Source organism: Cibotium barometz, chromosome 21, assembly GCF_041138505.1.
Source record: "Cibotium barometz isolate CiBa-2024 chromosome 21, ASM4113850v1, whole genome shotgun sequence".
Taxonomy (NCBI): domain Eukaryota; kingdom Viridiplantae; phylum Streptophyta; class Polypodiopsida; order Cyatheales; family Cibotiaceae; genus Cibotium; species Cibotium barometz.
This window is the reverse complement of record NC_141066.1, coordinates 30,382,446-30,398,579: the sequence shown is the minus strand read 5'-3', so window position 1 is coordinate 30,398,579 and position 16,134 is coordinate 30,382,446. Positions and strand designations below refer to the sequence as shown.

At 40.3% G+C, this 16,134-nt stretch overlaps 2 protein-coding genes across 4 annotated transcripts; one reads left to right on the top strand and one right to left on the bottom strand.

Moving 5' to 3' along the window:
* Nucleotides 1-1,074: 1,074 nt before the first annotated feature.
* Nucleotides 1,075-3,686, bottom strand: LOC147627058 (uncharacterized). The gene is made up of 5 exons (XM_086816148.1): nucleotides 3,463-3,686; nucleotides 1,845-2,566; nucleotides 1,578-1,767; nucleotides 1,387-1,455; nucleotides 1,075-1,229 (listed from the first exon to the last, which is right to left on the bottom strand). The coding sequence occupies exons 1-5, from the start codon at nucleotides 3,671-3,673 to the stop codon at nucleotides 1,117-1,119; spliced, it is 1,305 nt and encodes a 434-aa protein (XP_086672274.1). The 5' UTR covers nucleotides 3,674-3,686; the 3' UTR covers nucleotides 1,075-1,116.
* A 9,629-nt stretch (nucleotides 3,687-13,315) lies between these two features.
* Nucleotides 13,316-15,484, top strand: LOC147627057 (uncharacterized). Of its 3 annotated transcripts, none has more exons than XR_015268522.1 (6): nucleotides 13,316-13,574; nucleotides 13,674-14,377; nucleotides 14,592-14,681; nucleotides 14,997-15,065; nucleotides 15,154-15,200; nucleotides 15,321-15,416. XR_015268522.1 is itself a non-coding variant. In XM_086816147.1 (6 exons), the coding sequence occupies exons 1-6, from the start codon at nucleotides 13,364-13,366 to the stop codon at nucleotides 15,360-15,362; spliced, it is 1,227 nt and encodes a 408-aa protein (XP_086672273.1). In that variant the 5' UTR covers nucleotides 13,316-13,363; the 3' UTR covers nucleotides 15,363-15,484. The 3 variants fall into 3 exon arrangements, 2 of the variants coding, with proteins under 2 accessions (XP_086672273.1, XP_086672272.1); XM_086816147.1 differs by having other exon boundaries at nucleotides 13,316-13,541; nucleotides 14,495-14,681; nucleotides 15,321-15,484; XM_086816146.1 differs by having other exon boundaries at nucleotides 14,495-14,681; nucleotides 15,321-15,484.
* The last annotated feature ends 650 nt before the right edge of the window (nucleotides 15,485-16,134 follow it).

The following is a 16,134-nucleotide window of genomic DNA, read 5'->3' as shown; positions in this document are numbered from 1 at the left end:
CTAAATATACTTGAGTCGCACCATTCTATATCTATGATCCTTGAGAGAAAAACTAGTAAGAACTGGAGCTTGGCATCCGTGCATGCAACCAAGAAGAAGAAAGATAATTTCAATCAAAGAGGAAAGAGAAGAAGTAATAAAGGGAGAAAAGAAGAAACGAGAGCTTGTCATCCATGCATGCAACCAGAAAGCAGCAAGAGAGGGGAGAGAAGAAGCAATAGAGGATCCACAAGAAGAAACTCACACGCTGTGCACGACTCATTTTCTCATAGATTCTCATTCAAAGTCAAATATGGGAGTGTAATAAGTACTCAAATCAACCAATCTATAGGTTTCACATACATATCGTGTAGCTATAAAACAAAGACATATCACAAGATACAAAATATAAAAGCTAAGAGATATATAATATACACACACATATATGTATAACCATTTGCAATCATAACATGAAAGAATACACAACATCAATAGAATGTTTGTGTATGATTTTTTTTTTCAATTTTCCATCAGCAGGGATTTTACACATTTTCCTCAAGATAGGAGAGAGGATCATCCTATAAGAACCCATGTACTTTGTATGTAAGCCTATATACTTATATTTGTTAACTTCTATATTCACCTACAATTGGTTATTTATCTAGTAACATATATGTTTGAATTTCAAATTTAAAACCGTCTCTAATATGATTAGATTAATTAACAGCTATTTGTTAAATTCCCTCATATATATATATATATACATATGAAGCATGATTTTCAAAACTTAGAAAATTAAGTCTTATGTACTGAGATACTAATAGAAAAGATGTGCGTACTAATAAATTATATTATGTATTCAAGTGAAAACATCCTATCTAAACCCCTTGATTTAAAACCATGTAATATTACTAGCAAACCACCCATGTGAAGCATTGGTCATAGACAAGGTCTATCTAATACATCTAGATGTGTACATGTGTATCTGCAAGGATTAAGAGCTACATACATATATTTTTAATATAAGACTTGTCCATAACTTAACCAGGTTATAAATTTTCTTGGGCATTGTTATGTTACGGAGCTGCGGTTGATTGCTGTTCATTTGATTTTTGGTCTTCATCGTCAGGTTCGTTGTTAAACAATTTGTTTAAAAGTGTTGTTTTTGTCCCTTTTGCATATATCAGCCCAAGTGTCGTTCAATTCCTCAAAAGAATCTTTTAGCCCCTTGAGTTTCTTGGTATAATAGTCTGCAAGGCCAAAAAAATAATTAAAAAAATGTTAGCAGGACTAGACAACATGTTCTTGAAGGAAAAACACTAGTCCTAGTGAGGAAGTGTGTACACTCAACTCTTCCACCCTAGGGTAATACCATCATCTTTCAGAAAGGTCGTCAGCTTCTTGTACCTTCGCTTTTAAGAATCTCGTTCACAAGATTTGAAACTTCTTTTGCAGCACCAGCAGCAAGAAAAAAGCCTAGAGCAGTAGTATAAAAGAGAATCAAAAATTGCAGGTGACCAAAAAAAAAAGATTTATAGAGATGAGGTGGAGGCAATACGTGAGGAGAGCGAGCAACTCAAGCATGCATCTGCATATACCTGATCTGCCATGTCCAATATAGTTGTTGTGGATAATGAACGGTCTGTGTTGATCCTTGCTCACCAGCTCAGCACCACGTCCTGCCCTCTCCAGTCGAGTCCCTACCGCCACAGGATAAAGAGAATCTAGGTAGGCCTTCTGCAAGCATGGGACACACTCCTCCCAGATGCATCGTTTCTCTATCATGTCCTGCCGCCAAATATGAATCAAACGACCCATCTAACAAGCACGTCGGCATGAAAGTTCTTATTATTCTACTGCCTCACCTTGTCGATCTCGTCCATGTCATCCTTAATTTCACTGGGCGTCATGATCTCTTTTATCATCATGCCCACACTCAGAATGTTACTGTTCTGAGGGGCTACGTAAAATGTTTCCTTCTCCTTGACAACACAGAGGATCTCGGTCCACTTCCGGGGCTGATGATGATGAGCAGCAATTCCAATGGGAGCAGGAAAGCGGTTGATGTACCTTAAGTGAGCAAGGCGTACTAGCGAGACATCTTTGTCATCTGTGGGGGCGTCTGCGCTATCACAGTCGACGATAACGTCAGCTTGGTATTTGCTTAATAACTCGTCCGCCTTAAGAGGACCTGTGGGCACTTTGGGCACCTGCAGAACAGATGCCCTGGCATGGTCAATCACTTTGTTTGTTATATGGCATAGGTATTGGTCGGCGTCGATCACAGGGACATTTAGGGTATACGCCACTGTCGTTTCTTGGTCTGAGAATTTACACATCTTCATTATTTCCTCTTTCTTTATCTCTACGTCTGCTACCTCCGACCAATCATCCACAATCGTTACTCTCTTTACCTTGTTCTTCTTCTTTTTGAACTCCTTTTGTAGTTCAATGATCTGATCCCTGTACTTATCCTCTACCACAAATGTGGCCTTGCACATCCTCACTCCTGGTGTGGAACCGTCTTTCGCCAGCTCCATGAACTCATCGTAAGCATCCAACCGCCACTTCTCTTCTTTGTCATCGCCTATTTATCAGTACACCATGAAAACACAAGGTTGGTTAACTTAGCTTGTTCCCAATCAAACTCTTAGGATTTTCTCAACTACTCGATAACTAGCGCAGGTTCATCCTCAATATGTCACGGTCTCGGATGACCCTGGGGGACCATGACTACACCGCATGGCAATCATTGATTCTATGTTCTGACCGAATGTCATGTAAGATCAACTCCATCCATCATGCCATCATTAAATTGGGTCCTTAAGTGCGTGAGTACTAAACATCACCATATATGCACCAATGGAGAAGTGAAATGATCGTAAATTACTATGGGCAACTTGTAGTAGAAGATGAATTATGAATACCGTACCCATTTCAAAAGCTCCACACAGCTTAGGCTCTCACATTAAAAACGAAATTAAATGGCTCAAATGTAAATTAAAGATGCATGATGGCAAGGTTAAAAAGACACCAACTAGATTGTAGGCAATGACACGAGACAACAGAATGAATGCTCATAACAGGCCAAGCCTCTATAATAGAATTTGAAGGGCGCCCCTATATATTTTTTTCCCCTTTTGAAAGGCTTTGTTTTAACTTGCTTTTTCTTTATGAAAAGATTGGAAGAGAATAATATAACTAAAATATCCAAAAACTTGAGTCTAATCATGTTTTCACCCTTCTTGTTGGGAAGGTTTTGACCCCTTTGGTGGAAGGGTATCTGTAACCTTCAAATTCTAGCCTTGTTCAGAATCCAAACATGAAAAATTAGTGATGTCAAAATACTCCAAACATGAAAAATTAGTGATGTCAAAATACTCCAAAGTATGGCTCTGCACAACTCTTTTTTTAAAATAAAAAAATTAATAGCTGCTCGGATCAAGGTGACGATTGATGGAAAAATTTTGTTGGAAGCCTCACCCCCGCGAGAGAGGACCGCTGTTGGGCAGTAGTGCCAGAAAGGAACTGCCAACTGCGAGAAGATTCGCTGCTTGTTCTCGGAGGCGTAATAATCCTTGGCGATCATGGTGACTGAAAACCCGTCTTGAAGCAACCGCAGGGCAGTGGTGAGACCATTCACCCCGCCCCCAATAACGAGTATGTGCGCCTTAGTAGCCTCTGCATCACCCATTTCTCTGTGTGTACAGAGCAGCAGATGCCTTATAATATGGTTTTGTGATCTATAAAATGCATCTCAGCGCTGTTGGCTCGGATATATATATATATATATAGGGCCAGCACGAACAACATCATAGAAGAAGGCCAGCACATACAACATCATAGAAGAAGTTCCGTGCTAGATTGTGATGGGAAATCGGGGACGCCTCACCCACTATTGGAGAGTAAGTCGTCACATCCAAATCATCTGATTACACGTAGAGCCTAGAGGGCCACATCCAAATCCATATTAGAGTAAATTTTGAAGTTTGAGTATAGTGGCACACAACACACCTGTTTTGAGATTCTAGGTTGGCGCCGCCGGGTGGCTGAAATTTTTTTTTAAAAAAAAGGGACGGCGGACCTCTATTTAGTGTGCCAAAGGCAAAACATTTCACCCAAATGGTAAAAAACCTTCTCTCTCAACACGGAGGTGCCACTATGCTGATGCTCATGGACATAGTAGTGGAGAGGTGGATCTTTCCTCCTGTGCAACGTGGGTTTAATCTCTCCCCCACCCCTTCCTTTCAAAAAGGGGAAGTGAAAACCAAAAAGAGTGTTTTACTTCTTGCACAAAAAAAAAAGAGTATGCCTGCTATCTATATACAAGATAAAGCAAAGGTGCCTACCCTTTTTACGTGGAGAAAGAAGAGGGAAGAATTTTTGAAAAGGAGAAAACAAAAGAGAAGACACTCTTTGGGGGTTTCTTTCTCCCACATGCCTAGATGCATTGGGGCTCATAGTTAATTATCACCATCAAGCCATTTGCTCATTGAATGAGTTTCTTATATATATATATATATATATATAATACATAAATTACCCAACCTTCCATATACACACATATATATCTTCTAATATTATATTATGTACATGTGTAAGAGAGAGAATATAAAAAACCAATGCATACATAGATAAATACACATACACACACATATATTATGTATGTATGTATGTATGTATGTATTTATAGGTATGTAAGCATGTATATATCATACATTAGAAAGCAATCCCCCCTCCCCTCTCACATACACACACACATATCTTCTAATATGTAGAAAGAGAGATAGAAACAGAGGATGTACGTGTGTGTTTCTGTGTGTGAGGGGGTGTGAAGAGAGTGCATGTGCATGTGTATGCATAAGACAGGTGTGTGTGTGTGAGGTATATTACACGTGTGTGCGTACATGTGAGAAGATAGGATGTTTGTGTGTGCATGCGTAAGAGATTGTCTCTGTGAGAGAGACACACATACATGCACACACATGAATGTACATGTATTCATGCACACTTGAGCTTACACACACATATACATGCATATGCACGCACATAAGTATATACATATATATACACATACACAAACTCACACACAAGTACACGTGTGCACACATGGGTGTGCACACCGACATGCACATCCATGTATACATAAATGCACACGCATACACATTTACATGTGTACATGCACACACATAGACACAAAGATGTACACACAGACACATTCACATGCTCACACTCGCACATAGACATACAAACACAAACATACACACGTACACACACATTGTACACATAGACACATGCACATACACACATTAGCACATGTGCACAATCAGGACACTTGCATGATGCATGCAAGCATGAAGTCGACATTACATAATCACAGACACTGTGTATGTACACACAGTCACACAGATGAGCATTGAGCATGCAAGTATATGTGCGTATGTGGGAGAGGAAAGAGAGAGAGAGAGAGAGAGATAGACAGATAGTTTCTATGTATGTGAGGGAGTGTGAGAAGAGATAGTACATGTGCATGTGCATGTGCATGTGTATGTGTGAGAGGTGTGAAAGTGAGTGTGTGTGTGTGTGTGTGTGAGAGAGAGAGAGACGATGGGTACATGTGCATGTGTATATGTGTATATGTGAGGATGTTTGTATACGCATATGTGGGAGATTGAGTGTCTCTATATGAGACACGCATGTACACATGCATACATACACGCATGCACATGCATACATGCACACATGAACACACATACACACCTGCACATATAAACACATGTGTATACACATGGCATGCACACCACATAGAGTACATGCACACACTTAGACGTACACACACTCACTCACATGTACACACATGTATACACATACACTCACCTACACAAACATATGCATAGAGTTGCACGTTTGTATATGCAAACACGCACATGTACTCACCTACACAAACACACTTGCATGCATGGACACGCATACAGACACAGAGATATGCACACTTACACACACATACACTCAAGCTTGCACATACACATACATGCATATGCATGCATATAAACACAAATAGATACACATACACAAGTACACATGTACACATATGTATACATAGACACATGCATACACAATTACATGTGTACATGCACACACTCTCACACATATGCATACACAATTACACGTGTACATGCACACACTCTCACACATATATATGCACATACATCTATATCTGTACAAGATAAAGCAAGGGTGCCTACCCTATAAACCTAACCTTTACGTGGAGAAAGGAGAGGGAGAACTTTTGAAAAAAAGAAAGGAGAAAAGAAGACAGTCTTTAAGGGTTTCTTTCCCATATGCCTAGCTACAGTAGGGCTCACAATTAATTATCACCATCAAGTCATTTGCTCATTGAATGAGTTTCTTATATATATATAATACATTAGAAAGCAAATTACCCACCCTTCCCTCCTCCTTCTCCTCCACACACACACACACACACACACATATCTTCTAATATTATATTATATACATGTGTAAGAGAGAATATACCTACCTATACATGCATAGATAAATACACACATATAGATAAATACATACACATATATAATATGTATGTATGTATGTATCTATAGGTATGTAAGCATGTATATATAAATAGATCTATATGTATGTCGACGTACACATGATGTATGTGCATGCACACACGCACATGATACATGCACACACGCACATGATACATGCACACATGCACACAATCACACTCGCACTCATGGACACACGTGCATACACAGAGATATGCACACTTACATGCACACTCAAGCTTTCACACACATACATGCGTGTACATGCACACAAGCACATACATACACTCACATACACAAGTACATATGCACACATGTATGTATGTGCTTGTGTGCTTGTGTACATGCACACAAGCACATACATACACTCACATACACAAGTACATATGCACACAAGCACATACATACACTCACATACATGCGTGTACATGCACACAAGCACATACATACACTCACATACACAAGTACATATGCACACATACACAAGTACATATGCACACATGTGTGCACACATGTATTTGCACATGGTACATGCACACACACACACACATATGCACATACACGTACACAAATAGATAAAAAAAGATGTACATGGATATATTCACATGGTCACACACTCACACATGGATACACACAAACACAAATATACACACCACGTACACACTCACACCATACACACACTAGCATATACGCACAATCAAGAGACTTGTACGACACATACGTGCATGAAGTTGACATTACACAATCACGTATACATGCGTATGTGCACACAATCACACATTAACATGTAAAAGAAAACACAAAAGACATTGTATGCAAGATACACTTATTTAAAAGTGAGCACACCTCATCATGCATCCCTACGTATTAAAATTTATTATTAATTAAAAGTATATATGTATGTGTGTTTATTTATTTTATAAATGCACATGTATATATAGGTAAATGCACGTGTATATAGGTATATGCACACACACTCACACATATGTCTCTAAATATAATAAAACATAATATTATAGATAATATATATTTACATATATGTGAGTGTGTACATGCATGCATGACAAAGAGAGTGTGTGTTTGTGTGTGTACGTGTATGTATGAGGGAGAGAGAGAGAGAGAGAGAGAGAGAGAGAGAGAGTTTCTATATGTGGGAGAGTGTGTGTGAGAAGAGAGAGTGTGTGTGTGTGTGATTGGGGAGAGAGAGAAAGAGAGAAAGAGAGAAAGAGAGAGAGAGACACGAACATGGAAGTCTATGTGTGTCTGTGGTGGGGGAAGAGTGTGTTTGCATTAGTGCATGTGCAAGTGTGTACATGTATATGTGTGTGTTTATGTGTTCATGTGTGTGAGAGAGAGAGAGTGTGTGTGTGTGTGTGTGTGTGTGCATGTATATGTGAGAGAGGCTGTGCATATGCAAGTGTGTGCACAAACCTCACCACGCATCCCCACCATTAAAATTTAATTAATTAAACTTATGTGTGTGTGTACACGTGTGTGTGAGAGAGAGAGAGAGAGAGAGAGAGTTTCTATGTGTGAGAGTGTGTGAAGAGAGGGAGTGTGTTTGTGCGAGAGAGAGAGAGAGAGAATTTCTATGTGAGATAGTTTATGTGGGAGGAGAGAGTGTGTGTTTGCATTAGTGCATGTGCGGGTGTTTACATGTGTGTATGTATGTGTGAGAGGGAGAGTGCATGCGTGTGTGTACATTTGCATCTATGTGTGTGCTTGAGAACGAGTGAGATGGGGCAGGCCTAGAAAGAGAGAGAGAGAGAGAGAGAGAGAGAGAGCGGTGCAAAGAGGGAGAGGGTGAAAAGAGAGAAAGAGAGCAAGAGATAGAGAATAAAAAATAGCTTTTAATAAAATATAAATATAAATTAAATTAAATAAAAAAATATATATATGTGTATGTGTGTATACATGTATGTGTGTTTTTTATGTACATTTATACATACGTACGTACAAATATATATGTGTGTATATACATGTGTGTGTGTGTGTGTGCACATATATATATATATGTAAATGCATACACACACACATATATATATGTATAGAAATATATATCTATGTGCATGTATGTGTGTGTGTCTGTGTGTTGTATAATATATCTATCTATATATTTAAAAGTGAGCACACCTTACCACCCATTAAAAATTATGTGTGTATTTATATTTTTAATTTCACCTATATATGTATGTATAAGTATATGTGTCTATGTATGGCTATATGTATCTAAAACATAATATTGTATATACTAATATTAACGTGTGTGTGTGTGTGTGTGTGTGTGTGTGAGGGGGAGAGAGAGAGAGAGAGAGAGAGAGAGAGTATGTGTGTGTGTGTGAGAGAGAGAGTGCTTCTATGTGTGGGAAAGTGAGAAGAGAGAGAGAGAGAGAGAGAGAGAGAGAGAGTGTGCATGCGTGCGTGTGCGTGTGTGTGTGCGTGTGAGATAGAGAGAGAGATAGAGAGAGAGAGAGATGGCTATAGACATAGAACCAGTTCTTTTCTTGAACCTTGGTCGCCGCAGCAATGCGCGGGTCCAATACTAGTAAAAACAATAGACATCGAGAAAGAGTGTGAAAAACCAAGGTATAGATGTATGAACAACAATAGACATCGAGGAAGAGAGTGAAAAAAGTGTGTTGTATTTCTTGCACAAAAAAAAAGTATGCTTGATATAAAAACAGTAGACATCGCTCGGAAGAGTGTGAAAAACCAGAGTATAGATGTATAGTGCATTTTCCACGTGAAATCCAAAAAATATCTCATCGTAGATTCAAAGGTTTTAGAATTGAAACTTTTGGAAGGCTATAACCATAAATACCTTCAATTTTATTAGAATTTGTAGAAAATATGTACAATTTTCAGAGAAGGTTTTTCACCATTTGGGTGAAATGTTTTTTCTTGCGCACACTACATAGAGGTCCCATTTTGCGTCGAATTTCAGCCATGCACGAGCCTACAATTTGAAAGACAACCCCAAAATTTTAATAATACTCCATTTATTGTGAAGTATACTACTGTTTTTTTGAACTCTATGTTTTTTTAAAGTGTAATTCTTTTAAAAAAAGTGAAGGACGTATCCGTAGGGCCCCCATCAACCTTCAAGTTCTAGGTGTATCGTGTTCCACTGTACGGATGCGTATGGACATAGTATATTGACTCTTGAGCACCATATTAATAATTACATAACATGTGGTTAGTTGAGGAGTAAATGTCTTGCACACCATATTAAAAAGTGGTTTGTCACTTGGTTGAGATGTTAAAGCCTTCAAAAACAGAGAAAAGGGAGGTGAGTGGGGCTAGGGCTGGCGAGTGGGGGAAGGGATTTATAGTATACTCAATACCGATTTTTTTCTTTTTCTTTTTGCTTTTAGAGATGGGCTAACATCAAAGTTGCTTTCTTAAGTTAAAAAGTCTAACACCATCCAATTACACAAATTCTGTCTATTTAACTAAATACACATTACAATTGTTTTAAATTATGAGTACACCAAAAATATCTATTTTATTAAATGTAAATTGAAAATATTTTTTTAAAAAGGGCCCTTCATATGTAGGGTTCATCTTTTTTCACCCTTCTATGTGAAGGGCAAATTTTCTTTGAAACACTTCTCTAGGAGTATGCCACTTGTCAACACACATCTATTGTAGGTCAAGTTCTATTCAGAAGAGATCTGCAATGTTCAAAATTGAAAATTGAATGGGGGGAGGATTTAGAGGATTGAGTACACCATATTCATAACATATGGTAGGTTGAGAAACCACTGCCTCTTGGACTGTGGACAAAATATGAACATGTGGTTGATGACTCGGTTGAGGAGTGAAAGCCTTGAAGGACAACTACTCCACAACTAGCACATATTTACATGTAGTCGGTGACTCAGCTGAGGAGTTAAACTTTAAAGTCTTGAAGGGGCATTTACAACTACTCTGTTGAGGAGTTGAAGCCTTGAAGAGACATTTTCAAGACTCACACACCATGGGACTAGTTGATCCGTAACCATAGCATTTACAACTACTTGGTTGAGGAGTTGAAGCCTTGAAGAGACATTTTCAAGAGTCACGGACCACGGGAGTAGTTGATCCATGGTTATGGATCTACTGCGCCCATACCATTTACAACTACTCTATTGAGGAGTTGAATGGACGATGGGAGCAATTGGATCAACTACTCCCAATTGAGGAGTTGAATAGACCATGGGAGTAGTTGATCCATGGTTATGGATCAACTACTCCCATGGTCCATGACTCTTGAAAATGTCTCTTCAAGGCTTCCACTCCTCAACCGAATAGTTGTAAACAAGATGATCACTTTTCTTTTGGGTCAAGGATTTAAAGTGGGCAATGTGCATACTACATAATCTAGGAGATTGATGTAACATTGTAGGCCCTATCCTCATATAGGTATTTTATAGGTTGATGTAACATTGTAGGCCCTATCCTCATATAGGTATTTTATAGGTTGAGGAGTTAAAGTGGATGTGGTGTAGGAGAGGTCCGGACTCCGTGCCAAGTTCAGGAGACGGAAAACTGGTGGTCACGAGTCCCTTGCCATGTAGTCGTTATAATCAATATATATATATATATATATATATTAAATTGGCTAGAATTAGAAAGTACAGCACAACACACCCACGGCTTAGGTTAAATTTCGGGGAGCCACGATACGTGGCACCCTGCGGGCCCGATCACCCGGTCAGTGGTGGCTGATGACAGGCCTATCTGTAGACATGTGTCCATAAGATATTATGGACATGTGTGCATATCATGTGTGTGCTCGCGGTGCAGTGGATAGATGCTTTGCCTCCCTTGGCAAGGACCCAGGTTCGAATCCCAAAAAATATACGGACATGTGTCTATACCTCTTTTGCACCATCGTCTAGACCAAGGCGGTCACCGGGTAGGTGACCACCCGTGCTAGGGCCACGAATTTAACATAAACCCACCCGTGCCACCCCTTGGAGAGGGAGGGCTTGAACCCATGCGTGCCACCCCTTGGAGAGGGAGGGCTTGAACCCACAACCTCAGGACTACCTCCTGTCCTTAATCAATCAGTACGATTCTTTGTTTTTTTTTGTTTGAGATAACTTGAATTGAACAACAACTCGGTGCCTCACGGTTTCGTCCGAGGTCAGGACTACCTCCGGTCCTTAATCAATCAGTACGATTCTTCTTTTTTTTTTGTTTGAGATAACTTGAATTGAACAACAACTCGGTGCCTCACTGTTTCGTCCGAGGAGATCCGATCTCGCACGACACCTGCACTGTCAGTTTGATAATTAACTCGCAACTCTCATCACAATAAACGCCTGCACTGATGTCAATTTGATCATTAACTCGCAACCCTCATCACAATAAACGAAACTGGCATCTCTTAACCAAAGATGGAGTATCCTCAAAGACAGATTACAATGGTATTTTCTCTTTAAGTCCTTATGGGGGAAACATGTGGAACCTAAGAAAGCCTGCCTAGCTTGGCTTATCATGTACAGAGCCATCTGGACACAGAAAAAGGCTCTTGCTATCGGGAAGGGCAATGGTACTTGCAGCAGATGCAACAAAGAAGAAGATGATGTCCACATATTTCTTTTGTGCCCTGCCATAGAGCTAATGGTTAAGAAACTTAATGAATATGTTGCTAGTTGAGGGCAAACATTACTGTCATGGAAACATCTGCTCATTGGTGATTCAATAGGATGCTCTACGGAGCTGTGGACTGTAATTAGAACAGAGATTCTCTGGTTCTTTTGGCTTGAAAGACTAGCGGCCTTATACAATGGCAGTACTCGGAATACTAACACCCTCAAAAGTCAGCTCACCTCCGCTGGAGAGAGATTCTACCTGAGGAAGCTCACTGCCATTGAGACCAAAATTTCAAGAGCTAAAGTCCAGATTGAAAGGTCGGCCATGAACATTCAGGCGAAGATAAAGCTACTACAGCTACAAGAAAAGAGAGAGCAACTCGTCAAGATTGATCTCTCCTATGTTCTAAAGCTCCAGTACCTATAGGAAACTTAGGTATGATATAGAAGCCATCTTGTAACTCAGTACTTTGGAAATCTGTAATCCCCCATGAATCCCGGTATGTAACTCAGTACTTTGGTAAATTGTAACTCCCCCATGATTCCATGTATCAGGAGCTTGGCCAAAGCTAAATCTCCTACTCTTGTAACCTGTATTGTCTTTTTTCAGTAATGAAAATGCCTTTTATTGAAAAAAAAAAAGAAACGGGCATCTCGATTCTCTATATAAGAACTAGTATCTAGCCTAGCTTCAAACCTGCACGAGCGCACACTTGGCCATTACATTTAAGAATCGCAGTTAATATTGCCATCAATCAATCAGTACGATAGGAACACTAAGCTCCCCTTAATCAATCAGTACGATCCTTTCTTTCTTTTTTGTTTGAGATAACTTCGATAGGAACACTAAGCGTGTCTCCTTAATCAATCAGTACGATTCTTTGTTTTTTTTTGTTTGAGATAACTTGAATTGAACAACAACTCGGTGCCTCACGGTTTCGTCCGAGGAGATCCGATCCCGCACGACACCTGCACTGTCAGTTTGATAATTTACTCGCAACTCTGATCACAATAAACGCCTGCACTGATGTCAATTTGATCATCATTAACGCGCAACTCTCATCACAATAAACGAAACTGGCATCTCGATTCTCTATATAAGAACTAGTACCTAGCCTAGCTTCAACTCCCCCAGGCGCAGTGCCTCCTCAATATCGCACATTGCCTAGTTATTATGACACATCGCACATTGCCTAGTTATATAATATCATCAAGCAGTTATTATTTGCCGGCATGGCTAATCAAGCTGCGTCTGGGATATCGCGGGGGTTTAAGCCCCATGCACTTGTAATCGGAGGAGGGGTGAGTGGTCTTACCACGGCCAAGGTCTTGCTCGAGAAGGGCTACAAGGTCTCCGTGATCGCCCATGAATATGCATCCATAAAGAAACCAATTACCTCCCAGATAGCAGGTGCCCTTTGGGAGTGGCCACCAGCTGTTTGCGGTAGATCAGAGGACGCCCCTGCTCCCTCCAGTTTTGAAATAATCACGCTGGTATAAGAAATCCAATTCTAACTTTACGCTTTACATGGCGCTGTTGCAGGCTCGCACAACACCGACCAGCAAAGTCTCGAAAGGTCGCAAGGTTGGTGCATGAAATCTTTCCACGAGTTCGAGAAAATGGAGAAGGACGCCACTCCCGGCGTCCGCATGTGCATGGCCAACTTCTTCTTCCAAGAGAGCATCGATGGTAACGACCTCGAAAACAGGAAGCGAGAAGGGATGAAGAAGCATGCCGTGCTGGAGTACAGGAAGTCTCTCGATATTGTGGAAGAGCTTGGCGTCAAGGAAGAATATGGGATTAAGGACGCGTATCAATACAAGGCGCCTGTTATTGACACTGATCAGTACATGGGCTGGCTGACCGAAGATGTGTCAAACAATGAGAATGCCCGTCTTTTCCAGCTGCTGAAGCCCTTGCGAAAAGAGCTGAGGGAAATGGAAAAAGGCTTGCTATCTCTGTACAAGGCGGACCTGATAATTAACTGCACGGGCCTGGGGTCGAGAGAATTGGCAAAGGATGATTGTGTCTACGCACTTCGCGGAGCCGTTCTTCGGCGTGTGGCCGACGTCCTCGACGAAAAGATCAGAGGGAAAGAGGACGGCAACCTTCCTCAGGCGATGTGCATCTCCCTGGCTGGACGTAAAGATGCAACCGACATGGTATTCATCGTTCCTCGCAACGACAATATCGTGATTGTGGGTGGTATCACGGAGCCAAATCAAACGTCACTGGACATAGATGAGGTACTACGTCATGGTGTACTGGTTTGCCTTACTCCATGTTTGTTTGCGTGTGTTGCAGCCGTGCATTTATATAATCACTACTGCAGAAGACGAGCGCTAATTACAATATATTGTCAGAAAAATCATGCTCCTGTGAAAGATATGTGGGAAAGAAACGTCATGTTTTACCCTAAACTGGAGAAGACACCTCCTGATAACCTATACCCAATCGCAGTTGGACTTCGGCCTGCTCGACGCGGTGGCGTGCGGCTTGAGCACGAGGGTGGCACTCGCATTATTCACAACTACGGACATGGTGGTTCAGGTATATTATATTTATTAGTCAAATAGATAGTGTATATTAGTGACTCATACCGTAATTTCGAGCCCCTTCAACGTTCGTCATGTAAAGCCCCTAAGATTCAAGCTGACAGTCTGTTGCTTCCGCGATTTCAATCGGCTCTCTGATTTGATCCGAGGTCAGTCAGTGGCCATTTCAATCTCAACCCGCCGTGTAGCTGTGGTCTGTAGGCAATTACGTCCATGGATAAATCCCAACCACGCATTTGAAGAAGAAAGCGTGATTCATAATTTCCTATGCTAAGGTCATCACATTTTTTAACTCACATTTGGCTGCCAGGTTTCAGTTTCTCCTTCGGATGTGCAAATGAAGTTGCAGAGTTAGCAGATAACATCACCAGGAACAACGGTGGATAGCTACCACTGACTCTAGTACCTTGCATCCTTATATCGCCGGACTCGATGAATATTTGATCAATATGGTTTTTGCCTTGCAGGGAATTACATCACGGAAAAGCTAAAGGCCATCGGTCAAGAATTGGAGGTGAGTAGTTTTTATATTAAAGATGTCGACGCTGGGCTATGAATGTGATTTCTGGAGTAAGTGATTTTTTGACAGACACGATTCATAACGTGATTAACTTGTATTGCTGACCATGCACAGAATCTCAATAATAACCGGAAAAAGGAGTCCCTAAGGACCTAGGGTCTGCAGAGGGCATGAGCTATAGAGCAATCAAAATTAAAAGATTGTCGTCATACTATCAGCTAGAAAATCTTTTCGAGGAGAATTAATTATCATGAGACTGAATCATCCACTTAAGAAGCCCCATATGTATTATATATATGTATTATATTTGATAGTTTTGTTATTTGGTAATCTTGACACTACTATTAATAACACATGCTTTATATAGCTGCTGTCTCTTTAAAATAATATCAATGCATAGATTGACTTGGCACATGTTAGATTTTGTATGTTACCATCTATGTTATGTTAGCAGTCATCTCCTGTCTGTACCATATTACTCAGCAGGGAGTGAAGGCCATTGTTGTGGGTGTGCCCACTCGTGTATGAGTTTTCTCTATTTTTCCCATTGTCCATTTTTTCCATGTATGATACAGTCTATGGTTATGTTAGCAGTCTGTACCATATTACTCAGTAGGGAGTGAGGGCCATTGTTGTGGGTGTGCCCGCCTGTGTATGAGTTTTATCAATTTCTCCCATTGTCCATTTTCCTAGTTGTGGGGGTGCTATTTTTCCTAGTTATAAAAGATGTCGACGTTGGGCTATGAATGTGATTTCTGCAGTAAGTGATTTTTTGACAGACACGATTCATAACGTGATTATCTTGCATTGCTGACAATGCACAGAATCTCAATAATAACCGGAAAAAAGGAGTCCCTAAGGTCTACAGAGGGCATGAGCTATAGCAATCAAAATTAAAAGATTGTCGTCATAATATCAGCTAGAAAAT

Excerpts from the sequence above, each read along its gene's own strand:
- LOC147627058 (XM_086816148.1), bottom strand. The coding sequence starts at position 3,673 with ATGGGTGATGCAGAGGCTACTAAGGCGCACATACTCGTTATTGGGGGC. Across the intron at positions 1,768-1,844 it reads ACATGGACGAGATCGACAAG|GACATGATAGAGAAACGATG; the intron begins GTGAGGCAGTAG and ends ATTTGGCGGCAG. Across the intron at positions 1,230-1,386 it reads CGAGATTCTTAAAAGCGAAG|ACTATTATACCAAGAAACTC; the intron begins GTACAAGAAGCT and ends TTGGCCTTGCAG.
- LOC147627057 (XM_086816146.1), top strand. The coding sequence starts at position 13,364 with ATGGCTAATCAAGCTGCGTCTGGGATATCGCGGGGGTTTAAGCCCCAT. Across the intron at positions 13,575-13,673 it reads GTGGCCACCAGCTGTTTGCG|GCTCGCACAACACCGACCAG; the intron begins GTAGATCAGAGG and ends GCGCTGTTGCAG. Across the intron at positions 14,682-14,996 it reads CTACGGACATGGTGGTTCAG|GTTTCAGTTTCTCCTTCGGA; the intron begins GTATATTATATT and ends TTTGGCTGCCAG.